This window comes from Arachis stenosperma, chromosome 1 (genome assembly GCF_014773155.1).
Source record: "Arachis stenosperma cultivar V10309 chromosome 1, arast.V10309.gnm1.PFL2, whole genome shotgun sequence".
NCBI lineage: Eukaryota > Viridiplantae > Streptophyta > Magnoliopsida > Fabales > Fabaceae > Arachis > Arachis stenosperma.
In genome coordinates this window covers 116,130,663-116,155,420 of record NC_080377.1, presented here as the reverse complement: position 1 = coordinate 116,155,420, position 24,758 = coordinate 116,130,663, and the positions used below count along the sequence as shown (strand labels likewise).

The 24,758-nt window shown below is 36.8% G+C and overlaps 7 protein-coding genes across 9 annotated transcripts; 2 read left to right on the top strand and 5 right to left on the bottom strand.

The window, feature by feature from the left end:
• Positions 1 to 2,438: 2,438 nt before the first annotated feature.
• LOC130984081 (uncharacterized) lies at positions 2,439 to 4,319 on the bottom strand. The gene is made up of 3 exons (XM_057907572.1): positions 4,237 to 4,319; positions 4,059 to 4,152; positions 2,439 to 2,696 (listed from the first exon to the last, which is right to left on the bottom strand). The coding sequence occupies exons 1-3, from the start codon at positions 4,317 to 4,319 to the stop codon at positions 2,439 to 2,441; spliced, it is 435 nt and encodes a 144-aa protein (XP_057763555.1).
• A 2,096-nt stretch (positions 4,320 to 6,415) lies between these two features.
• LOC130937384 (vacuolar protein sorting-associated protein 2 homolog 1) lies at positions 6,416 to 8,289 on the top strand. The gene is made up of 5 exons (XM_057867076.1): positions 6,416 to 6,645; positions 7,031 to 7,161; positions 7,246 to 7,350; positions 7,437 to 7,697; positions 7,809 to 8,289. The coding sequence occupies exons 1-5, from the start codon at positions 6,609 to 6,611 to the stop codon at positions 7,944 to 7,946; spliced, it is 672 nt and encodes a 223-aa protein (XP_057723059.1). The 5' UTR covers positions 6,416 to 6,608; the 3' UTR covers positions 7,947 to 8,289.
• A 633-nt stretch (positions 8,290 to 8,922) lies between these two features.
• LOC130940845 (E3 ubiquitin-protein ligase EL5-like) lies at positions 8,923 to 10,111 on the bottom strand. The gene has a single exon (XM_057869116.1). It carries the CDS (start codon positions 9,972 to 9,974, stop codon positions 9,399 to 9,401), a length of 576 nt encoding a protein of 191 aa, XP_057725099.1. The 5' UTR covers positions 9,975 to 10,111; the 3' UTR covers positions 8,923 to 9,398.
• A 1,538-nt stretch (positions 10,112 to 11,649) lies between these two features.
• LOC130938864 (uncharacterized) lies at positions 11,650 to 12,249 on the top strand. The gene has a single exon (XM_057867187.1). It carries the CDS (start codon positions 11,735 to 11,737, stop codon positions 12,092 to 12,094), a length of 360 nt encoding a protein of 119 aa, XP_057723170.1. The 5' UTR covers positions 11,650 to 11,734; the 3' UTR covers positions 12,095 to 12,249.
• On the bottom strand, positions 11,690 to 15,362 carry LOC130938848 (replication protein A 70 kDa DNA-binding subunit A-like). Its single transcript, XM_057867186.1, has 2 exons — positions 15,038 to 15,362; positions 11,690 to 14,249 (listed from the first exon to the last, which is right to left on the bottom strand). The coding sequence occupies exons 1-2, from the start codon at positions 15,301 to 15,303 to the stop codon at positions 12,593 to 12,595; spliced, it is 1,923 nt and encodes a 640-aa protein (XP_057723169.1). The 5' UTR covers positions 15,304 to 15,362; the 3' UTR covers positions 11,690 to 12,592.
• Positions 15,363 to 16,876: 1,514 nt separating this feature from the next.
• LOC130971675 (40S ribosomal protein S3-2-like) lies at positions 16,877 to 18,828 on the bottom strand. The gene is made up of 6 exons (XM_057897127.1): positions 18,647 to 18,828; positions 18,420 to 18,567; positions 18,153 to 18,324; positions 17,530 to 17,584; positions 17,323 to 17,454; positions 16,877 to 17,210 (listed from the first exon to the last, which is right to left on the bottom strand). Exons 1-6 carry the CDS (start codon positions 18,677 to 18,679, stop codon positions 17,016 to 17,018), a joined length of 735 nt encoding a protein of 244 aa, XP_057753110.1. The 5' UTR covers positions 18,680 to 18,828; the 3' UTR covers positions 16,877 to 17,015.
• A 3,588-nt stretch (positions 18,829 to 22,416) lies between these two features.
• Positions 22,417 to 24,674, bottom strand: LOC130984805 (protein ELF4-LIKE 4-like). Of its 3 annotated transcripts, XM_057861680.1 has the most exons (3): positions 24,402 to 24,674; positions 23,566 to 23,592; positions 22,417 to 23,068 (listed from the first exon to the last, which is right to left on the bottom strand). In XM_057861680.1, exon 3 carries the CDS (start codon positions 23,017 to 23,019, stop codon positions 22,675 to 22,677), a length of 345 nt encoding a protein of 114 aa, XP_057717663.1. In that variant the 5' UTR covers positions 23,020 to 23,068; positions 23,566 to 23,592; positions 24,402 to 24,674; the 3' UTR covers positions 22,417 to 22,674. The 3 variants fall into 3 exon arrangements, with proteins under 3 accessions (XP_057717663.1, XP_057763593.1, XP_057717667.1); XM_057907610.1 differs by lacking the exon at positions 23,566 to 23,592 and having other exon boundaries at positions 24,402 to 24,671; XM_057861684.1 differs by lacking the exons at positions 23,566 to 23,592; positions 24,402 to 24,674 and adding an exon at positions 24,009 to 24,182.
• Positions 24,675 to 24,758: the final 84 nt, after the last annotated feature.

Genomic DNA, 24,758 nt, shown 5'->3' with positions numbered 1-24,758 from the left:
CGTTCGAAGAACGGGTGAAAAACGATTTAAAATGAGGAAGTTATGTCCGTTGGAAGATTGGGGTTTAAATCTGTGAATTCTGCAGCTTTTAACTTAGAAAATTTTTAGCAGAATGACCCCTTGCGCGTGGGCGCACCTGGCGCGTGCGCGCCGATCTTCCGAGAAGTGCCATCCACGCGTATGCGTGATGTGCGCGGGCGCGCCGATTGTGCTGCACCCAATGCCCAGTCATTTTCCCGAGAGTTATGCCAGAACTGTGCCTGTGTTGTGCCTGGGGCATGAGAGCACCCACGCGTACGCGTGGGTGACGCGTGCGCGTCGATTGGCAAGTTTTGAATCCACGCGTTAGCGTGCATGACGCTTGCGCGTCGATGAGTTTTCGAGGCCATCCACGCGTGCGCGTGGAGTGCGCGTACGCGTGGCCCTGTTTTCATCCCAAAGGTGATTTTTGAGTTTTAAAAGCCAAATCTCATACTTCTAAGCCTCCGATCTCACCATTTATGTCTTAAATCATTATGACATGCCTAGCTATTAGAAAGGGGCTAGTGAATGAGTTAACTTGCGAGTGAAGCAAGGGAAATATGTATGATCAATGAGGATCAAGATGATTATGTGAGATGCGGAGGATGGTGGTGGAAGTGCTTGTTATGCCATGGGCCGAAAGGCTGGAATTGTTAATGAATTGGCTGGTTATGGATTTAACCGTGAGCCGGAGTAGCTGTGTATGCTATGAATATTGGCTGGTTCTGGATTGAACCGTGAGCCGGAATGGCTGATATGGATGTTGATCCATGGATGAGAATTCATGCATGTTGATGCTGAATTATTGATAATTGTGATTTGCACTTCCACTATCAGAGATACGAGTTTCCCTGGGTAGTAGCAGTGGCTAGCCACCACGTGCTCCAGGTTGAGGCTTGAGACTCTGTTAACCCTATGTCGTAAGTGTGGCCGGGCACTGTGAAAGGCCCGGATGAGCTCGAACCCCCGTAAATATTCACCAGTGAGGGTGATGGATATGGATCATGTTTATGATCAAGTTTATAACGAGTATAACTCGAGTTTGGGGATGCACGACAGAGGGACAGTCCAATGGTTAGCGACCAGGACTTGTCGGGTTGGCTCTATAACCGACAAGATGATATCATCGGCCACTAGGGACAGGCATTCATCATATGCATACTATGTGAACTGTTTGAGATTGCCTATTTGACTGCATATTACTTGCTAATTGTCTAAATGTCTTATCTGCTACTATTTGTATATTCTTTGTTTGATATATCTGTGTTTGCTATAATATACTCCTGCTGGTGGTTGGGAGGTTTGAAGGAATTGGAAAGGGAAGTATTAGTTAGACTGAAGAATCTTTAGTCAGATACCCTGATATGGTTTAGCTTGTTTATAAGCTTTGATATTATCTGGAGGGAGTTATAGGATTGCCTTTGGCTTTCCTCTATTATTATGTATTATATATGTGGAAGCTGTTACCATGCTGGGGACCTCTGGTTCTCACCCATGCGGATTTTGTGGTTTTCAGATGCAGGACGTGAGGTGTCCCGCTGATGCATGCTGGAGACTCTATATTGCGAAGATCCTTTATTCTCGGGGCTATGTTTTGGTTTATATGTTTTTCTTAGATACTTTGATCTCCATTAAATAATACAAACTGTGATGACTCCTCTTATGGGAGATTTTGGAGAATAGGTTTTATGTATTTGTGTCCCTTTGGGTTTCCTTAAGGTTTTCCTTATTTTATCATATGTATATGTTGTTATGCTCGGACCGGTTATCTTCGCAGCCGGATTTTGAGCCTTGATATTCCTGTTTTTGACACTCTTTTATATATATATAATCTCGCGTTGGTTTATCCTTGTTCGTTACGTTATCGATCGGAGTGTTGCGCTTTTGAGTTGCGGTTTTTGTTTACCCCTTTTTCTACAAAGGCTCCTAGTTATAATTAATCATTCTTACTACTATACGTACTAAATTTTTATTTTTAGAGGTCGTAATACCTTGCCATCTCTGAATTATGACTTAAGCATAAGGCTCTGTATGGTAGGGTGTTACACCAAAGCTCTCACAAAAGGCTTCAAAAATTTTTTTTATAACACCAGCTTGCTCCACACTAGCTTCTGAGAAAATTATCAAATCATTAGCAAAGCATAGATGAGAAAGCTTCAGGCTGTTTTTATTAAGGCTAATTGGTTTCCAGAAATCATGTTCCACTGTAGCATTTATAAGTTGAGACTTGAGACAATCTTTTCATATAGAGCACAAACAAGTATGAGGATAAAGGGTTCCCTTGGTGAATTCTCCTAGTCGGGAGGAATTCTTCAAGGGCGTCCCCATTCCAGAGAACTCGCATACTAGCTGAAGATACACACATGTAGATAAGGTTAATAATGTGATTCGGCATACCAATATCCTCCAAAGTATCTTCAGATGAAGGACCACTTCAACCTGTCATACACCTTTTCAAGATCAATCTTAATTGCCATCCAAACTTTGGGCCCTTTCTTATTCTGCATAGAATGAATAACTTCTTGCGAGATAATAATATTGTTAGAACTTTGTCTTTCCAGCACAAAGCTACATTGGGCTAGACTTATGAGATGATCCATGATTTTCCTAAGATAGGTAGCAAGAAGTTTGGTAATAACCTTATAAGAGACATTACAAAGGCTAATGGTTCTTACCTGTTTCAAGTTGGAAACATGTTCAACTTTTGGAATAACAGTAATCAACGTATCATTTATCTCCCCTACTTTACTTGGATTAGCAAAAACATCTTGGATAAGCTTGCATAAATCGGCACCAACTATGTCCTAGTGTTTCTAATAGAAGATAGCCTGAATCCCATCTTTTCCTGGAGCTTTGAGGCTCCCCATTAGAAAAATCGCTTCCTTGATTTCCAAGCTAGTACATTTTTTTCCAATAAGCTCCTTATCAACTTGAGAAATTGCGAGAAAACATCCATTCAAAATGAATTTAATGTCCAAAGTATCATCAGTAAATAAGTTGCTATAGAAGGAGGTGGTCATGTTATCCAACTCAATTTTGTTTGAAATCCAATATCTATCACTATCCTGGAGAGATTCAATTTTATTTTTCCTCCTCCTAGCCATAGTAATGCCATGAAAATACTTAGTGTTACGATTACCGAAGAGCCAGTTACATCTCGATTTTTGGAACCAAAGGATCTCTTCTTGGATGAGGATCTTTTCATATTCTTCGCACAAAGATTTTTTCAAGTTCTACAGAAAAAGATTACAGTTGAGATTTATGTTAGCTAAAATTCTTTGTAACCTTGGTATTTTACTTTTCTTGTGATGAATGTTATCGAACACATTGAAGTTCCACTCCTTCAGGGACTTTTGAAAATCAGCAATACAACCAGACCAGGAATTATTAAAATTTCAGTGTTCATTAACCACATTAGCAAACTCAGGGTGTGTCAGCTAAGCAGCCAAGATTCTAAAAGGTCTCCTACCTTTATTAACAGGACATGGGAAATCTAATTGAAGATAGGGGGATGATCAGATTTAAAGCTTGAAAAATGCTTTACCCTTGATTCCGGAAAGGAGGTTTGCCATTCAAGATTACAAATAGCATGATTGAACCTTTCTAACAGATTTCTCCTCTTTTAGCTAAAAGGATAGACGGTGAAACCAAGATAAAATAAACCACAATCAGCAACACAATATTTAAAATTCATATAGGCTGTTCTTGTATTATTTTCATTCCCCCTAACGTTCGTAGTCATGGAGAAGAGTATTAAAATTTCCTAAAAAAACCCAAGGCAGGTTGGCTGTACTACTTAACTCCCTGATGTTGTTCCATAAATGTCTATTATTAGCTTTTTGTGGACTACCATACACAGCCGACAGTAGCCAGGGCCTCAAATTTTCTTTTACCACTTTCATGTGCACAAGCTACGCATTGTGTCAGATAATCTCAACATGCCAAAGATTACTATTCCAGAGGCACCAGATACCTCCAGAGATGCCCCTTACTTCTTCAATGAATACCTTATCAAAACCTAACTTCTCCTACACTACCTTCCCTCGATCACCACTGATATGGATTTCAAGAAGAATGACAATACTTGCTTCATATTCTTTCTTAAGATCCCTTATAAGAGAGGGAAACGACCTACCACCCGCACCCCAGCAATTCCAGGTAATGATATTCATTAGAAAAAGAGGAGAAAGATAGGAAAAATTCCCAAATTAACACTGGTCATCAACTCCATCAACCACTAGAAACTTATCCAGCATAACACTATCTTCCTTATCATCATCATCCACCAAAGTTACCATGTTTTCGTCAGAAGGGTCTCCTTGGGGCCCATGTTGGGGCAAAAACAAAAAAACAGATCTTCTTCTCCCAGAGAAGCGAATCCTCCTTCACCACATGGTTCTCAAGTATTTGGTTTGCCATCCTTTTAGCTTTGTACGCTTCAATTAGCTCTTGATGTAACCTTCTCATGTTATCCAGCATCTCCTTCTTCATAGCAATGATTTCAAGATTCTTTGAGGATAAGCGAGTCTTCTTATAGGTAATTATATTGTCATTGGTAGGTGTTTGAGTCCCCAAGGCTTCCTTTTCTTTTGACTTGGGTTGTCTATTGCTTGGCATGAGCCCAATTTTTCGACTAGTCTTTTTTCCACCTTGCGGGTTCTTTCCTGTACCTGGCCTTATAACCTTGCTTGTAGGCCTTTTGAAGGCCCCATTTTCTTTTTGGTTTGGAACCATGTCCATCCCATTTTACATGTTCTCTTTAATCCCATCTTCCACGTCTACAGTATCCTCAATTTCCTCTTTTTCACTTTTCTCGTACAAGGCATTATAACGTGATCCTTTTTCCATTGTAATTTCCTCCGGAACTATAGCCCTATCTTTATTTGAAATAGAGACCTTCCCATACTGAGCATATCTGTTCACCGGCGCATGTTTGTCTTGTTTTTTTTTGTGGTTTTCTAACCATCATCCACAGTCCGAAATTGGGTGGGTCTTGATTATCCCATGGTTTTTTTACGTTAGCCGTATCCTCTGGGATTCTTTCTTCATTTGGCTCTTGTCCTCCGTTAGCGTCGGCCTCCTTGTCGGAGACCATATCATCCGCAATGTTTTCTTCCTCTCAAAGTTCTTCCTTTTGCTCCGTTCTCTTGCTACATTCCTCTGCCCTGTGCTCGTACATCCCACAAGAAAAACAAATGAGGTGGAGACCCTCATACTCAATGTTCAACATGCTCCCCAGCACCGAGATCCTGGGCACAAACTTTTTGGTTAAGTCAATTTTGACACAAATTTTGGCGAACCTTCCTAAAGAATGTATTGATGTTGCTCTGTCGACCTTCAGTATTGTGCCAATAGCAGATCCAACTCTCCACAAGAACCTGTGGTTGTAGAGCTCTATTGGTAGATTGGGTATTCGGACCCAAGCTGCCATTTTTTTCATTGTTTTTTTGGATTTCAAAAAGAAAGGTCGCCACCTCTAAACAATAAGGTAGTGTCTTTCCACCATCCACGATCTTCCAAGCAAGGCATGCGAGTAGTCTTCTTCCTTTGTAAAGTGAACAAAAAAAAATAATCACAATCCATATCTGTAAGATTGATTTTACTTTTTTTTTTACCTAATCTCTATTTAAACGATGTTCCATGAAGCTAAGATGGACTCTTTTTTCAAGAACCTTCACGATCAGCGTTCCTTGTCATGGCTTACACCATTTATGGAATTCTTCTTTTGAGACGAAAATAACTAGACAAGGGTCAAATGGCTTCTCTTCCTTCCCATTCGATTCATCATCTTTATACCACTTATCTTCTGAATTTGAATCATTCTCATCGATATCGTCCTCAGCCATAGACGAACTCCCAAAAGCCACTAGAGAATCCTTATACGAGACTTTTTGCGTTGTCAAAGACGGTTGTTGATTTTCATGGATTTTGATCCTCTAAAGTTTGAATTTTACCTTAGAGAGTAAAGTGTGATTTTCTACCTTTGAATAGTTTCTCTTTCATATTTATTTTTGATCCCACCTATAAAATCAAAGATGAGAGATCACACTTTACTCTCTAAAGTGAAATTCAAAATTTAGAGGAGCCAAATCCGATTTTCAATACCCAACTCCACATCCATAGCTGGTTGAATTCGGTTAACGTTATCACCTAGTTCAGCATCGTCACGTGTTTTAACTTTCTTTGTACTGCGCGATTCATGAGATCCTCTTCCTGAGTGCAAATCTTTATATTTTTTGTTGAAAAAATTGGGTTATTATAATGGAGACATAAAGATATCAAAAAAGCCGAAATCATATATGGGCTCGAATGAATATTTGTAGTAGGCCCATTAATGCCTGACTCGATTCCTTCGTAGTTGTTTAACGCTTACAAGTTCGTGACCAAAAAGAAAAACACTTACAACTTACGAAAGCTGGAGAATTCAACCAAAAGCATCGTCATCAAAACTTGAAGAACCCCCAAACAACAAAAAAGAAGAAGCTTCTTATCTGATAGCAGTAAAATCAAGGTTTTTGTTTGCTTCTCTGTGATATCATATAACCTCTATTCGGTTTCTGCTTCCTGCGGTTGCTGATTTTGGAGCCATGAGTTTCATCTTCGGAAAAAGAAAAACCCCCGCAGGTACGTTCCTTCACTCTGATTCTCGAACTACTAAAATCTATCAATTTTATATGTTACTTGATTATGGAATTATTAAAATAAAATATATGTGAATTTTATATTTTTTACATTGAATTGTACCTTGGAGGCCTCTAATTCTTAATTGAGGTTGCTCAAATTCCTTGGATGATTATTCAAAATTTGCAGAGTGCTTTAATTGATTATGTTGAAACCTATTTGTCCTTGATATTATGCTAGTAAGGCATCACAATATATTTACTTGTCAAAATTTTATGCAAAAGTGGAACTCTTAGAATGATGGCAGATCCAACATTGTTTTGATATGGTGGTATTTACTTACTATTTGTTGATTTCCTATTATATGATGTTAATTGTTACTTTTCAGAATTGCTGCGGGAAAATAAGAGAATGTTGGACAAATCAATTAGAGAAATAGAGCGAGAGAGACAAGGATTACAATCACAGGAGAAGAAATTGATTTTAGAGATAAAGAAAAGTGCAAAACAAGGCCAGATGGTATGATGACTGTGTTTTGATAGTGTGTGTTGTAGCATTAATTGTGCTAGCTTAGCTATTTTTAATGCATGCAATGTTTTCCAGGGTGCTGTTAGAGTGATGGCAAAAGATCTTGTTAGAACAAGGCATCAAATTGAAAAGTTTTATAAGCTTAAATCGCAACTTCAGGGCGTATCACTCAGGATTCAAGTATGTCATTGTTGGTGTAGTTGTAAGAGTTCATGGCATTTTCATGCTCCTTAGAGAATGATAAAATCGTTATTACCATTTTTCAGACTTTGAAGTCAACACAAGCCATGGGGGAGGCAATGAAAGGTGTGACCAAGGCAATGGGACAGATGAATAGGCAGATGAACTTGCCATCTTTGCAGAAAATCATGCAAGAATTTGAGAGACAGAACGAGAAGATGGAATTGGTAACTGAGGTGATGGGAGATGCAATAGATGATGCTATGGAAGGGGATGAGGAAGAAGAAGAAACTGAAGAACTAGTGAACCAGGTTCTCGATGAGATCGGAATTGACATGAACCAAGAGGTATATAATATTATATTATGCCTTATTGCCTGTTCCACCTAGTTTAACAGGTTCAAAGTAATTGAGTTTGTCACCATGACATTGCCTGATGAATTCTGATTTGATATGCAGCTTGTGAATGCTCCCTCGTCGTCTGTTGCAGCGCCAGCTGCAAAGACTAAGGTGCCTCAAGTTGAAACTGCTGCGAATGATGATGCCGGGATAGATAGTGATTTACAGGCAAGATTAGACAATTTGAGAAGGATGTAATTTTGATTCTGATCCAGGGTCTCCAGTTCTACTGTGAATGATGGAGGTCGTGTTTACCATACTACCATGTAGTATAATTGAATTGAACAGAAGATCATGAACAAAATGGGTTTTTAAATATTAAATCCCCGAGTAATTATTGTATATGTTCCCACTAATGCTTCAATGCTGCATCATTTGAACATTTTCCCCCCATTCTTTTGACAGTCTCATTTGAACAATTTCTATGTAGCAAACTAGCATTAACCTGTTAGTTTTGACTTGTGCTGATTTTCGCGTGCACGAGTACAACGCAAGCTGTCATATAAGATACATGTCCAATGACTAATGAGTTTCAAATTAATTTTGGTCCCATCTACCGAAAGAAAACGAGTAGATCATTATTATGAAAATGAACTAATTTGCGCCAAATATGAGCATGGTTAAATTATATATATATGGTAGGTTCCCACTTCGCAATCAGAGCTTTCTTATCACTTTTTTTTCTTCCTTTTGAAGGACACCCTTTTTATCACTAATCTGGTGTTCGGCTCAGTTACTTTTGTCCTTTTAATTCTGTGTGTAGTGCTTTGGCAAACAAGACTTAGATTGAGATACCCAAGAGCATATCGGGGTAAAGATAAAGAGGAAAAATGAAAAATCTTTGAAGAGTGAATTTTTGTTTACAAAAAGAGGTAAGTAAAAGGACATAGCGAATTCTGACCAAAGAAAATATTGATTTTCACCACAACCTTGATGATAACCTCACAAAATATACGCAAGTTCTTAATAAATGTAGGAGGAGAATAATTGCCTTGCATGGGAAAAAAATTGGGTAAAATTGCCACTGTTAAAATTTGATCATACAAATTGCCTTGATTATATACCAAAAACCAAATTACCAACTAGAATCAGCAGCAGAAGCAGACAAATATAACCAAAACAAAATGGAAAAAAGTAAGACATGGACGCATGATGTACGAAATGAATGGTCTATATTCAACTTGTGATATTGATATTTTAACCCAAATGGAAAAATGCACAAAGAAAAAAAGGGATCAACTAAACTCATTGTGACACTAATGCTAATGCTATCCCTAATCTATTTATATATTTGCTACGGACTAAGATGCTGCTAGTATAAGTTCTTTTACTACTATTAATGGCTCAAGTACAATATTAGCAACATGACAATTACTCTTAACGATGATATATAAATAATAAATCAAAATTAACATATCAATTAATCAATTTAACACATACTATGTAAAAAAAAAAAAAGAAAGAAAGAAAGTAAAAGAGAAAAAATGGGAGTGTGTGTGTATATATATATCCATGAAACTCCCCATTGTCACGTAACATTCCAACGAGAAAACAAGTGGGCTGCTTTGTGTCGCTGTTCCTTCTTCAGAAAGTTGTCAACGACTCGTCCCAATTTCCCCAAAGCTGGCCAGGCCCCACCACCCTTAAACATCACACACCACCGGATTCCGGCAACTCCTCAACGGAATTATTATTATTATTAGTCTCCGGCGGAAAACGGCGGAAGAAAAGCCCCACCGGTGTACGGCAAACAGGGCAATCAAAATGAGAGTGAAGCCACATATCTATACACTGAGCATGAAAAGAGTGCTTGCATCTCGGAAGCTTCCTCACTTCTTCACCTTCTTCGAAAACGGATAAACAAACGGGGCACTCATCATAAGAACCATCATCATCAACTTCTTCTTCTTCTTCTTTTTGGGCTTTCTCCTTTTTCTCTGCTTCTTCTTTCTTGTACTTGAAGCTTGAGAGCAAGTTACTTTGCGAATTCTCGAAGCTCATGCTTCTTGACACGACAACCTCGACCAACCCACTTGTTGTTTCGGGCTGCGGTTGTTGTTGCCGGCTGCATCTTCTGATGACGCAGTAGTTGTAAAGTGCTAGCGCTATTGCGGCGGTTCCAACAACTGCCAGGCCATAATATAGCATGATAATGTTGGACTTTGTTGAAGAAGATGATGAAGAAGGTGGGGGTGAAAGTGTGTAGGGGCTTAGAACATCACCCATTTTTTTTGGTACTTGGGAGTGAAGAGGATTATAGGGAAGAGCAACTTGGAGAATATATTGTGTTTTTCATTAGATATAACAAGTTGACAACTAGATATTAAATCAAAAATCATGTAGCAACAATTATAATATCTAGATGGCACAATTTTAGAGGGATTAGGCTTTTTATTAAATTAAATTAATGTTAGTTGTTTATACTATAAAATGCCGTGGCGGTTATGTTGCCATGGAAAAGATATTATTATTTTTCCCCTCCTTTTCCTCCTTTTTCTTTCAAGTTACTATCATAAAGAGTTAACCATATAGTCTTTTATAAACCTTTTTAATCATCTTTTTGAGTGTATATTTATTAATTTAAAAGAAGTCTAAATAATTCAATTAAAAAGATATATCTATTAACTACCATAAAATATGCCATGGGGGTGTTCATTGTTTGTTGGAGACGAGGACACTAAGAAGTGTAAAAAGTGCTATTAACCATTAACCAAGGGGTGCAGAGATAAGTGATCAAATTAAAGATGGGTGAGAAGTGAGAAGTGGCAAACAATAGACGAGTCTGCTGTCCCTCTTGCACATTCTGTTCCGTTGCCTGCGGAATTGGTAATACTGTCTAATTATTAGCATTTGAAATTGGTCTTGGATCCATTGAGAAAGTAACTTTGTACTTTAGTACTTAGTATTTACCAATGAACATGTTACTGGTCGTTTATGATTGATATCCTCCGTGTATTGTCTATTTCCAAAAGGGATATTCTGATGATACATATTTAAAATTAGATATCAGAAAAGGGCATTCAAAATACGAAATTACTAAAGACAACACAAGTCGGTTGACCAACATTATAGTATTATACCCTTTCCCCGATACTAGAAATCAAATGTTAAGAACAACTTTAGCCATCTCAATTCAACTAATCTACACGATGTTTTAAATTACAAAAAACAAATTAACTAAAATGTTAGGATTCATTATATAAGCAGGGGGAAAAGATATTCAATGGATCTCTAGCAGATATTATTCTACATTCCTTATTATGAGAAAATATACTCAACACTCTTGCCTTTGTCACGAAACGGGCGAAACCCATGGCGATCTTATCATAAAGGATATTTTCGGGACAAGTAAGTACGCTGTTGGTCATTTCACAGAATATTTTCAATTTAGGTTGCCCAAGACATTTAACCATAACTTATATTAGATTTGCATTGAATTAAACAAGTCTTTTTTTATTTAAACTCGTGGTTATATTTCTTGCATACGTCAACTAGAACATATATTAAAATAACACAAAACACATCATTAATGTTTTAATGTAACGATGAATTTATAAATATGAGCTTGCTTAGAAGTAACCTAATTTTAACTAACAAGCGGACTAAATTAGACAGCGTGCCATTTTTCTAAGAAGGGACAATGAATATAGGTATTTACCAGGAGCCCAAACAGCAAAATATTCAGCCCAACAAAACTTTGAACAAAACAAATATTCTTACAAAAAACGAGGATTGATGAAACTTGAAATCCAATTAAAAACGCCCAGATTATACGTGGTGAATAGAACCAACAAGATAACGTTATCCAATTATTTTCAATGGAGAAGCTGCCACGTCGGACAGGCAAATATGCCAGAGATTTCAGCCTCTCATTCTCCACCACCGTCTCTCTCAAATCACATATCAGTTTCCTCACTCTTCAAAGCATTTTCATTTCACCAAAGTAAACCAAAGCAGTGGAAGCAGAAGAAGGAGAGAGAAAAGGAATGGCTTCAACTTCAGCAGTTTCGATGGCCATGCCACTAACTTACGCAGGCCAGAAGAGGGTGGTGCCATGCTCCGAGACATTCTTCAAGCCACTCCCACTGCGTAATTCAAAGGCCGTGGCAGTATCAAAACCCAGTGGAAGGGTTCAGGTGAGGGCATCCATGAAGGAGAAGGTCGTGACGGGGCTGACGGCGGCTGCATTGACGGCGTCGATGATGGTTCCTGATGTGGCTGAAGCTGCTGTCACTCCTTCTCTCAAGAACTTCTTGCTCAGCATCGCGGCTGGTGGAGTTGTGGCTGTAGCAATCGTTGGTGCCGTCATCGGTGTTGCGAATTTCGATCCTGTTAAGCGAAGCTGAGAGAACTTATGAGGCTCTCTGGGGAGTGTTAGATTTTCACTCATTTTATGATATGCATCTCTGTCTTGATCTTCCATTAATGATATTGAACTCTGTGTGTAATATATACTATATTACTATTCATCACCACAAGCTTTCTTATTCTTACAGCGTAATTTCTTTTTCTTATTCTTATTCTGCTGCATGGGAACAAATCTACCAGCATACGCGAGGTAGATAACACTCTTACATATAATATTAGACATTTTGAAGTTAGACTGCAGAATGATAATTGTCAAATATATTATTACCTTCATATCTCATCACATATTAAGGCATACTCCCAATCATGAAATGCAGAAATTCAGAACTTGAAATTAGTATCTAAATCTCAACCTTGTAATGAGCCCATCTCTCATGCTGACTGGTTCTATGTTAAATTGAACGCTAAATCGCTAATAGTGGTAGAGGGGGTTGTGTGTGAAGAAACATGGCGGAATTCAGATTACAATTAGTTAATTACTGCCTACCGAATTTCGAAATCAAATCAAGCACGTACTTACACTCCGAAGAGTAATCCACCTTATCTGCCTTTGCTACTGTAATCTTCAACCTCTGTTCATCACCATATAATTCCTCTTTGATTTTCAGCCTCAAGACAAACTCATTGAACAGTCTACTCTTGATTATTCCTATGAACTTCTCATCATCCTCTTGTTCATGCTTCAATAAGTACAATTCCTTCGCCGAGAAGCCCATAATCTCTTCCCCTGTTTCCTGAAAAGCAGTTACCCAAGCAATTCCAGTGTGATCCAGAATTTGAGCTTGAAGAAGAAACCGGTAATCGCACTCATCAAACTCTTGGTTGCACCTATCACACTGCCACCTCGAGTTTCCTGATTTGGTCACTTTCTTATTGCACTGTCGCTCTCCAATCTTCAGAGGGCAAGCTGTGTAACAGAACGAATCTGTCTTGATGAAAGATACAGCTGCCCTCACTGTTATCCAATCTGGCTTATCCGAACGCCCAAGACCTTCATCCTTGATCTGAGACAGAGTTTTACGTACATCATTCTTAGATCCTCCGGGTATGATATCCTTAGAAATGGACAGAGAAGCAGAATCTTTTCCCACTCGATCAAACCATTCTCTTAAGCTACGTGCCTCAGGAAAATCAGGATTTATGAAAAACTGTGTGGCAGAGATGGTCCCTATGGATTTTCCACTAAAGTCATTGACCTTCCCAGCTTTGACTGCCAGAATGGGAAACAATCCAGCATCGACCATTTCTTGCAAAATTTTCCCTTCCTTGTTGCAAAATTCACCCCAAAGGGTCAGTTCAACACTCCTTCCAGTCCAGTCCTTCAGATTCAAAATTCTTTTCTGGGTTTCCATTCCATTCTTCCTCAAGATGGGAACTGATGGATTCACACAAGTCACAACCCCAATGACATCAAGTATGGAGTTATTGTCAACGTTCTCAATATCATTGATAGGCTTAAACGAAAATTGCTGTTTAGGTATAGAACCATCTTCCTCGGGGAAAAGTTCAACAGTTGATGTCGACTCCAAAAGAATTTCCCAGTCATTCTTCAAATGGTTAAAGTTCTTCTGTGCAGGTTTCAGGCTACCTTTGGATATCAAGTAAACTCTTCCAACCTCAATCGCATCATAGAATCGATCAACAACAGCATTAAAACAGGTCACTCGTATTTCACCACCTTCAGAGTCAAGGAGATCAAAGGAGAAGACTTTACCATCTCCCCGGGCATTATTATAGCGGCGCAGATCCCCCTTTGCAGTCACCCTTGCCTTGATGGCCCACCGACCTTGATAAGGATTCAGAGCAGATATAGGAATAACACGTGATGGGGCCTCATTCCTCAGAATTGCACCTTGGCCTTTGTAAACTGGTGGCGGTTTGTAAGCAGTTTGAACAGTTGGCCGGGAATTTTGCACATAGGAACTTGCATTCTTCGGTGGCAGCTGGAAATTCTCGACATTATAACTTGTATTTTGCGGTGGCAGCTGATAATAACTACTCTTGGACAAGTTCTGCATTGTATTACTTAGTGAACCACCCTGGGATGGTAAATCAGATTCCACAAATGATATTGGATTTCCAATGATCTCGCATTCTGGTATTATAGTTTCCATGTTCAGCACCACAACAATCCTGTCAAGGAAGACAATTGTCAATCCACAGATCACAGCAGAACCACCATCAGCAAGACAAACAGTTTACATTTATAAACTAGCGTTTGAAAAACCTATTGTTGCAATTTTGAAGAGGCTCGGTTCCTAGTTCAACATGTTTATGACTCGAGCATATACGCAAAAACTTCAATAACAAATGAGGTTTTGCCAACTGTAACGAGGTTGAATTCTTTCTGCCTCGCAAAACTACAGAATATTAGAACGGAATGCCGAAATATTTTAGGATCAAAGTTGCAACTCATTTGGTCACGTCATTTTTAAAATTATTTAGTATCTATCTGGTAAAGAGGTTTTCAATTCACGTATTTCTCAAAAATTACCAGGAACTACAAGTGCATCTAAATATCTTCACCAACCAGTTTGAACTCTTGCCATATTTTAAATGTCCTTCTCTTACACATCCTAGTTAATCCAAAATTAAGCAAACTCTTGCTTCCATAAAGAACGTAAATCATTTGGTAAATCTTCTGGAACTGTTCAAACGACAGTATCCTCTTCAAATTGAAAAGCAAGTACTTCGTGTAAGCTAAAACCATACAAATCTAGGTATTATTATCCAAATCTCGGAGAGATCAAGTTTTTCCATCGAACATAACGTTCAAAGCCATATTGATATTTGATTATAATCCACTTCGAGGTTAATCCTTATTCCTTAAAGATATATTAATGATAATTGTAGTAATTAATCAGAGGTAATCAAATATAGAATTAGGAGCAGGAACGAGGGAGAGAAAGAGAGAAACTGACTTGCGGTTTTGAATAGGACTGCAAATGTACTCGATGAGCTGAACGATTGAACCTTTCTTAACGTGTCCGGTTGTGACCCGGTCGTTGAGCTGAGTGGCAAGCATAGCGTGCTGAGAAGAAACCGCATCGGATAGCAGAAGCCGGTACCTCTCCTGCTGCTTGCTGTTCGAAATCAACTTGATTTCCAGAACCTGCAACAGTGGCTTCGAGTTAACGTCGCCTGCTACGATCGCCGGGATCGCGTGCGCCGTCAGATTCACCGGCATCCTCCGACTGAGAGAGAAAGAGAGCTTGATTGATTTTGGAGGAAGAGCAGAATAGATTAGTTTTGGATCTGGCGCGGTTTTTGAAATGAAGCGTGCTGACGTAACCAAGCGGACTGGAACTTTATTCGCGCAAACACTTTTAGCTGCTCAAGTCCAACAACCCAATTTCATCGATCCAAGTCTATTTTCACGAAGGATAAAGTGACTTCTGTTTAAAAAAAATGGACACTTCGATCCTCAATTTTTTTATTTTAGGACAATACGATCCATCTATTAAAAAAATTATTTAAATAATAATAAAAATTAGTTTTGTAGGGTTTTATTTGTATTTTGTAGAGGTTTTAAACCTCCACAAACTATTAATAAATTTGTTTTTGAAAAATTCTTTTACTAATAGTGGTTAAGTGAAGAAAAACTATCAATAAAAATGATGCCACAAAAAAAATAATTGTAGTACAAATATTTTTTAAAAGAAAAAAATAACATCGAATAAGAAATAAAAAAATATAACTTTAATGTTGATAATATTGGTATTAGTGATGATGATGGTAGAGGAGATAATGATGATGATAAATCAATAAAAATAATAGAAATAGGAACGATAATAATGAGGATGAAGAAGGTAATGGTAGTAGTGGTAGTAATTAGCTATATTATTGAAAATAATTTTGTAAAGGTTTAAAACCCCCCACAAAATACAAATAAAACTCCCACAAAACCAATTTTTATTATTATTTAAATAATTTTTTTAACAGATGGATCTTATTGTCCCAAAATAAAAAGGTTGAGGATCGAAGTGTCCCTTTTTTTGGACAGGGATCACTTTGTCCTTCGTGAAAATGGACAAAGATCAGATTGGGTGTTTACTCTTATTTTTATTCAAACGGGCTTCCGAGCTGATGGATATCCCGGTGCAAACAAAAAAAAAAGTTGCTATTAATTTAAGAGAAATACTATTGTTTTCGGCCATCACTTAATCATTACTCAATTTCTTTAATTAAATAAGAATTTTTTTAATTTAATTCTCCAACAACATACGTTATCTTATACTTTTAAACATTGATGACTATTAATCCTAAAGCATTTTTCTTAATTTAATGTTTGGAAGATTAAGAGAATTATCTCAGAAAATTTTAAAGCTAAATGAGATAGCCGAATAAAATTTAGTCTTTACCAAAAGAAAGATTATTAACAAGTAGTTTTATTTTGCATTATCAAATAATCGATCATGTGTAAATGACCTACTTGTTGCATTAGAGAGACACGGGGGTTTTATTTAGGTGGTTTGTAGTTTGTATATAGTATTAATTTTGATTACGAAACTTGGAAAGGAGGGATTTCACGCAAGTCTTATTTTATTGTTTGGATGCCATGCATATATAATTAACAATCACTGTTATAATACTCCCTGTTCAACTTGTCTAAAACTGCGTTAAAAACATGATAAATCTACAAATTCCGGGGTTTAAACATAACTATAATACATCAGAAGCGGCAAATTCCCAATTGGAAAATTGTTGACATATATTTTAAGAGACGTGGCCACCTACAAACAGAAAAAGGGCACCGCTGCTAAAGGCAAAACGATTAAATTTTCATTCAAAACTTGTTTCTTGGCAGAGTATATAACAAAATTTCTGAAACAACTTAAGCAACTTAAAAACTTTAAATGTGTCTTTAAAGAAAACCACTACAAAATATTAAAAAACATTTCATGCAACCGGGACCGCAGGGGCCTCAATATCATTCGCCAAGGCTGGGACGGCAGCAGCAACAGGAATCCTGTTGTATTCTTCTTCCTCCTTCGGTGGGTGAATTGTGACAATATCAGGAAGGGGAGTTTTGGGACCAAGCTTCCCTTTGGGATCCCAATCAAGCATGATCTTGACCTTAATACCAAGAACACCCTAAAAGAAATAGAAACAAAATTTCTTAACCAAATCCCTCCATAACAAAAACAAAATGCATACACTATCAATGCAATCAAAGGAAGACTTGTCAAAAAAAGTATATACTGACCTGCCTAAGGAGTACATGTCTTACAGCAGAATCAATGTAGTCCTTGACTGGTTGCCCTGAGGAAATCATGTACCCATCCTTGAACTTCATGGATTTAGCTCGCTGAGCCCTCAACTTACCACTAACGATGACCTGCGCAGAATCAAAATGTTTTCACAACCTAAGTATAACAAGGAAACCTGAAATCAGTTGCTGTCAAGAACAAACCTCGCATCCCTTGGCGCCATTTTCCATAACAAACCTCAAAACACCATAGCAGGCCCTGCAAAAGTAGTTTTAGAAATAAATTTTATATTGTTTAGTGGTACAGATAAACAGCAAGGGAAGTATCCTATTCATTAGAAGAATGTGCATAGAGCAACCTGACTAACACCAGCCCCTAACATAAAAAAAAAATGAAGATCCAAATAAATACAAAACATCATTCATTCAAAAAATAAAATAAAATTTACAATGTAACAAACCAATCAGAGCAATATAATGACATAGCAAAAGAAGCAGTAGCTAAAGAGTTAATATTAAAAGATTTATCCCCCCAGCATTACAACATGAATATAATAGAATTTCATGAATATAGATGATATGGAGGACATAATGATTTAGTCATCTTCCGACACAAACTTGGTGGAGCAGGCACCAAATTTGCTTTAAAGATGACAAAGCATGCTATTCTTCAATCATCAAATCAAGCCAGAGAAATCCGAGAAAGCAGCCAGCACATTTTGATGTACAAAATAGCAGATTGATTCATGACGAAAAATCAAGTAATACATAGCATAGATTTTGATTTAAATATACACATCTAAATAACACTGACTAAAATTATATACCTTCTTACAGCAAGACCACCAAGAAGCTTGTAGCGTAGTGATTCGGCTTGAGCAATAGCGCACAGGCCCCTGTTGTTGACCCTCTCAGCATACAATTCAACACTGTTCTCAGGAAACTTAAATCTCTTCTGCACCACCGATGTTAGCTCCCTGATTCTCCTTCCCTTCTCACCTACATTTTGCATACAATAATATTAAATAACAAAATCCGAAGAAAAAAATATTTGGAAGGAAAAAAATCAGAAGAGAGATAATGGAAGCACGCACCAAGAACTGCTTGGGTTCTGGTAGCTCTGATAATGATCTCGGTACGCATTGGGGTAACTCTAACCTCAACACCGGAGTAGCCATCCTCAGCGAGCTCTCTTGTAAGAACCTCATTCAGCTCCGCGAAGAAAACTCCGTCAGCTACGAACTGCATAACATAGTTTTAGATCGAATGTAAATAAAAGGTGAATTCCATTTACGAATGGAGAAAGTGAGAGAGTTTAGACCTTTCGCTTCTTGCTCATCTGAATCGCCGCCATGGTGGAGAATTAGAGGTACAGATCGATACACCAACGGTGGCTGTAGCTGTGGATGAGTGCCTCTCTGCAAAGTGCAAACCCTAATTTACAAGCGATGGGGTTTTGTTGGAGTAAAGGTATCTGTTATATATGTAGAGCCTAAAGGGCCTCATCATTTGTTGTTGTATTGGGCCATTAATGGGCCTCATCATTTGTTTTTGTGTTGGGCCATTAGTGGGCCTCATCATTTGTGGATGTATTGGCCCATTAATTGGGCTTAAGGCACAGTATGGAAACCCAGTAAAGAGAAGTGTTTTGATATTTTGGATTTGTATTTAAATTAATTATTATATTTAAATTTAACGTTGCTAATTAAAAAGTTTAAAATGTTAAACCACAGATAATTTATGTTAAAAATAATGAGTTGATTTATACTTTCACACTAAAAAAATTAACTTCAAAGATAAAAAATATTAATCATATGACCAATAAAAAGTTTAGCAAAAATATGGAAGAAATGGAAAAGAGTAAACCACATATGATGATTGTTAATATATATAAAAAATTACATTTAAATAAGATAAATCAACAAAGATTCTGAAATTTGAAATTTCTCTACAAAGAACGTTTATTGTTGTTGATCTAGACATTACTGGATTATTATTCTAAATTAAAACGCTTAAATTCTCCTTGAACTTTATCTTAGATCAAACTAAATATAACTTTTCAAGTGAAAACACAGTTTTCAGCTGAATATGATTTACGAACGAAGCAAGGCAATGATATATATCTTTAAAGAACGAGATTATCTCAAATAAAGGATATCTATTATTTTATCTTCCTACTTCATATCATACATACACAAGGATAGTCTTAGTTATGTATTAGATTAATCAGTTAATTAATTGATGACACACACATAGACACAAGTTTACTCTGCGCAAATTGGAATTACTAAACAGTGGTTTACTTTATGAAGATTTAAGTAATCAGGGATACTAGCTAAGGTGATAGCGATGCGCTTTAATTATTACGAGATAAAAAAAAAGGAATAAAATAAAACGACAAGCGATGAGAGAAGATGATGAGTTTCGTTACCAGTTGGCAGGTGAAACCTCAGTGAGACACGATCTTTGTACCAAACCATTTCCCATATAGTATCACTCATGCAACTTTGCGACGTTAACGGATCACCTAACAGAGAGAGAAGCATAAGGTGAGGTCAACATTCTAAAGTTTATTGTTATTCTTAAAGTATGTATCCAATTTTTAAATAAAAAAAAATTATCTATATATTCCAAATACTATGTGAAGAGAGTGGCTTTGTGAAGCATCAACTCAATGGACTTTAGTTAAAGAGAGAAAGAGGGAAGGAAATTAAAGAAAGTAGAAAGGGATGATTACATATTAAAAATTATCGTCAAATTATTATAGTGCTCATTCGGGCATAATTAAACATTTGTGGCATGGGGTGTGGGATCATTAGTTTATTATACTACTTTGTATTACTTTAATTGGGTCCAACAAATGATGTAGATATATGCAAAGTTCCATTATTATAAAATAGCTTTCATGGGGCAAACTAGAGTTGAGCCTCCTTTCCAACCTATTTGCTGGAAATGCAAGGAACAAAGAGAAAGAAAGGCAAAAGTAGATTCCCACCGCACATGTCATGTACTACACAATGTCTAATTTGTCTTGGCTTGCCCTTGGGACCAATCCATTTATTTGTGTGTGATATTCTTCCCCTTTGATTATTGGAATTACCTCAAACATATAATATTATATTTTTCTTTTATTGTTACCTTTTTTTTTTACATTGCTCCCCCTACTAATACTAGGGATTTTTTTTCCTCCTTTGTTGGAAATTGGATTTTGGGTTTAATATTATTAGCTGCTACGTTATCTTCCCTTATTGGCGGCTGATGAGGAATTAATTAATTACTAAAAACAAATTTTGAGTCACCCAATTTGTTACCATTATTCTCATTTGGTCCTTCTCCACCGTTTGGTCATGATATGAGTCATTTCTATTTGTTAATTATATCAGCATCTTATCTTTTGAACGCAAGTGAAACAAAAAATAATGTAAAAAGAAATCCACTAGTTCTTGAATTGATACCTAGGGATAAGACTCCCACATCCACATCTATCATGAACCTTTGTAAGAAGAAAGCAACTCTTGTAGTCGTATTCCCCATAGAGATTTCAATGCATGGACCAATTAAAGCTTTAAATGTTACAATTAACCTTTCTTAAGTCATACTCTCAATAATTGTATATAGATATGATGATATGTAAATTATCATAGTTTTTGGGTTTCTGAGTGGTAGTCCAAGAGCCCCGTGAGGTCATGGTTAAAATGATTGTCCACCCAATTATAAAGAGGAAAAGAAAAAGAGGGATCTAACAATTATTTTAATCATTATTTTAGTTTATTATTATAAAAAAAATTATAATATTCTACAGTATCTTATAACGAGGATACAATAAATATGAAATGAATGAAGGGGAAAAGAAGGAGGAAGAGTTATGTTGATAATTAATGATGCAGAGTATTGGCATAGGATGAATGTACAAAAGGAGGAAAAGGTGCACTCCATGAATGTGCAAAATGTAAATCAGAAAGAGGCCATTGTCAGCAATCACTCATGTGGGCCTTTTTATCTCCTAAGATCAGGAAAATTAAACTACAATTAACTGGGTCCACCAACAACAAAGACATATGCGCAATCAGGGAGAAACAAAGAAAGAGAGAGAAAATACATATGCCAGGGAATTATCAAAGTATAAGGTTGTCATATAGGACATCAATAACATAAAGAGAATAAAAAGGAGGGGAGAAAATTTGGAAAGTAAAAAATAAGTGAAAAAGAACCTGAGCAGGAAGGGATAAGCATGGAGAAGTTCAAGTTTAGTTCCATCGCCAAAAGAGAAGAACCATTTGGGTCCCTTGTCATGTTGTTGGGCGTCACTGTTCACACACATCTGCATCTAGGGGACTCTAGTGCTTTGTATTTTTACTTTTTAATCTTAGAAGACTTTTATTTATTTCATACCTAACACTAGTCATTGGGTATAAGAAATAAAGAAATTAATAAAAACTTACACCTAGTCAAAAGACCTTTCATCTCTTATCTGAGATTCTGTTCTTTGTGGTGGTGCGTGATAGGGAACTTAACCAAGGTTTTTCTTTTTTTTTTTTTTCTTTCAAAATTTAAAGCTGCTTTGATTTCTTCCAAATGTTACAGAGCATCTTCACAGATATGTATGCAGTTCTCAGTTGTCACACCCCACAGGAACATATGATTAGTAAAACCAGGTTAGAGTTTTCTTAGTAAAAAGAAGAGAGGCACTGGTTACATGGGAATAGGCCTAAAACAGTATCTGCAACCCTCTTTCTCACTTTCAGTTCTTCTTAGGTAAGTATAGAACTAGAAACAACATTTTGGGGTTGAAGTTGAAATTGCAAAGCGAATAAAGGTACTATGAAGAGTTCCCATCAAAAGTAGATAAGGGATGGTCCTTGCAGAAGAAGGGGGAAAAAGTACCGAGGGCAAAAATTAATGTAGGTCTTTCTAAACAAGGAGAATCAGAAAAAGGTTTATTGAAGCTAAAAGCCCTTATCTCATGCAATCTACCTAATCATACAACAAACATAAACGAGAAAAAGCAGATCAGATTACATTATATTCCATCACATGTTCAAAAGAGAAAAATAAAATAAAATAAATTTAAAATAAGAATAAAAATGGATGGAATGATGAAAAGAAAAGGCATTTGCATTTAGCTTTTAAACAACACGGCATGATTACATTAGTAACACACACATGGTCGATTTCTATAAGATCAACAGTTACCAAGTTATGGGAGGAATTCTGGAAAATCATTCTTCTTCTTTTTTTTTCTTATTTTGAGTTGTAAGAAGTGATGACGAGATTCAGCCTAATGTTGTTCTACTACTCCACCAAGCAATAAAGAAAACAGAGAAGAAAAAGAAAAAGAAAATAAGGTGCCTAAGTAGGCCTGTGTCGCTTGTGGGTGGCTTTACCATCTGATTTCACAGCACCACTGGAATCCCCTTCAGAAGAAACTTCCATGGATTTGGTAAAGTTGCTTGAAAGATCAGCATAGAGGTCAACCACTCTTCTTATGTTGTTGTTGAGCTCCCTAATAAGGCCAACGTTCCTGCTTAGGTTGTCAGGCACCTTGGACTCATGATTCTGGTTTATCTCATTGATGAGAACCCTGTTCTGATCCAAGATGTTCTGCACTTGAACAAAGCTCTTCTGAAATGACTGCAAAATCTTGCTATCAATTTGAGTACCATTGCCAAGCCCAGAGAATGTGTCACCCTCCATTCTTTGTTTCTCCCAGTCAAAAGGTTAATCAAGTAAATCAGAACCAGCCCTGCATCATTGAAGGAGTAATAATAAGGATGTAGCAAAGATTGGAAGTGCTTGAAAATAAAAAATGAATAATATAATATAATATTAAATGTTAATATTTTATTTATGCATAATCATATCCTACTATCTGCACCTGCCTGCACTAACCAATACAGAGAGACAAAACACAAGCAGTTTTGGAATTGTTTAAGGCACTGTGCAGACGAGACAAGCTCTGTTGAAGAAATCATGACCACCATAAGGCCACTTTTTCAGAGGAATCAGATTATATAACTTATTGTTATTGTTATTATTACATGTTGTCATTGTTAGTTTTTGTTATTACTACTATAATAATTACTGATTCATGGTGTTACTATTAATTACTACAGTGGTATTATTTTGTTTTTTTATATTGTATCATTATTACGATGAGATGAAAAAAATAAAAATAAACTAAAAAGCAGATCCCATTTTCCATAAAAGGAACCTTTTTTATTGTACTCAGGAAATACCTACCTAAAGCACAGACTTCCAAAGAAGAATCTGAGAGGGAAAAAAGAAAAAAAAAACAGTCAATGATGCAGAAGGAGATGAGGCTATACGAAGGTACTACTGCAGAGACAGCATCATTAACCCTTTTCGAGCAAAATTACCAAAAACAAAACAAAAATAAAACCAAATTAACCGTCCAAATGTTCCATACATATGCACACACATTGAATAAAACCAACCGAAAAAAAAAATCTAATTTAATAATCTCAACTTGTCAATACTAAAAATTCGGGAAAAACAAAATTAAACCAAAAATATAAAATCCCCAAGACAACATTTTTAATACCGGGAACTGAAACTGTTTCTCAATTGTACTTGGAAGACTTGCACTTGCAGCAGCATAAATTCCTTTGAACAGGTAACAGGAAATCGGTTCAAGAGAAAAAATAAATAAATAAAAAAAGAACCTGATTGAGTTCCGAAGGTTCCAAGGCATCACAAAAGTAACTAAATGCAATTGAAGAGATCTCAACAAAAAAAGTATTATATTGAAAGAGTCACGAGGATGATGAAGAGGAGGAGGAAAAGAAAGAGCGGAACTGATAAAACCAAAGAGTGTGTGACCGGAGATTGAGAACACAGAATAATGGAAACAAAAGGCTAGAGAACAAAAATCGCATTTTTAGCTAAGCATAATTACCATGTTCACTGTTGTTTGTTTTGGAATATGGATATTAAGAAATAAAATATGAAATGATTCGGAAGGCTTATCGTTAATAGTATAATAAACAATAATAATTAATTATTAGTATAGGAATGAATGAATGAGAGAGAGAGAGAGAAATCGAAAGCGTACATACCTTGAAAATCTGGAACATTATAGTAGTGAGGGAGAAGGGACAGAGATTGAAAGAGGAAGACGAGGGATTCCCGAGGAGGAAGAAGAGAGTGATAATTGATAAAGATCGGCGATTGAATCGAATCTGTGAAGCGAAGGGTGTTGTGTGTTTGTGTGCCCTGTGAATGAATTTGAGAAAGAGAGAGAGAGAAAGAAAGAAAGAGAGAGAATGTAGATTTGACAGTCACGCTCGGACCCCTCTGTGCCTTAATATTTAGCACTATTCTATAATGAATATCCACCTGTTTTTTCCCCTTTTATAATTTCCCTATGTCACATTAAATATAGATACACCCTCACTCCCACCCAGAGGGACCTC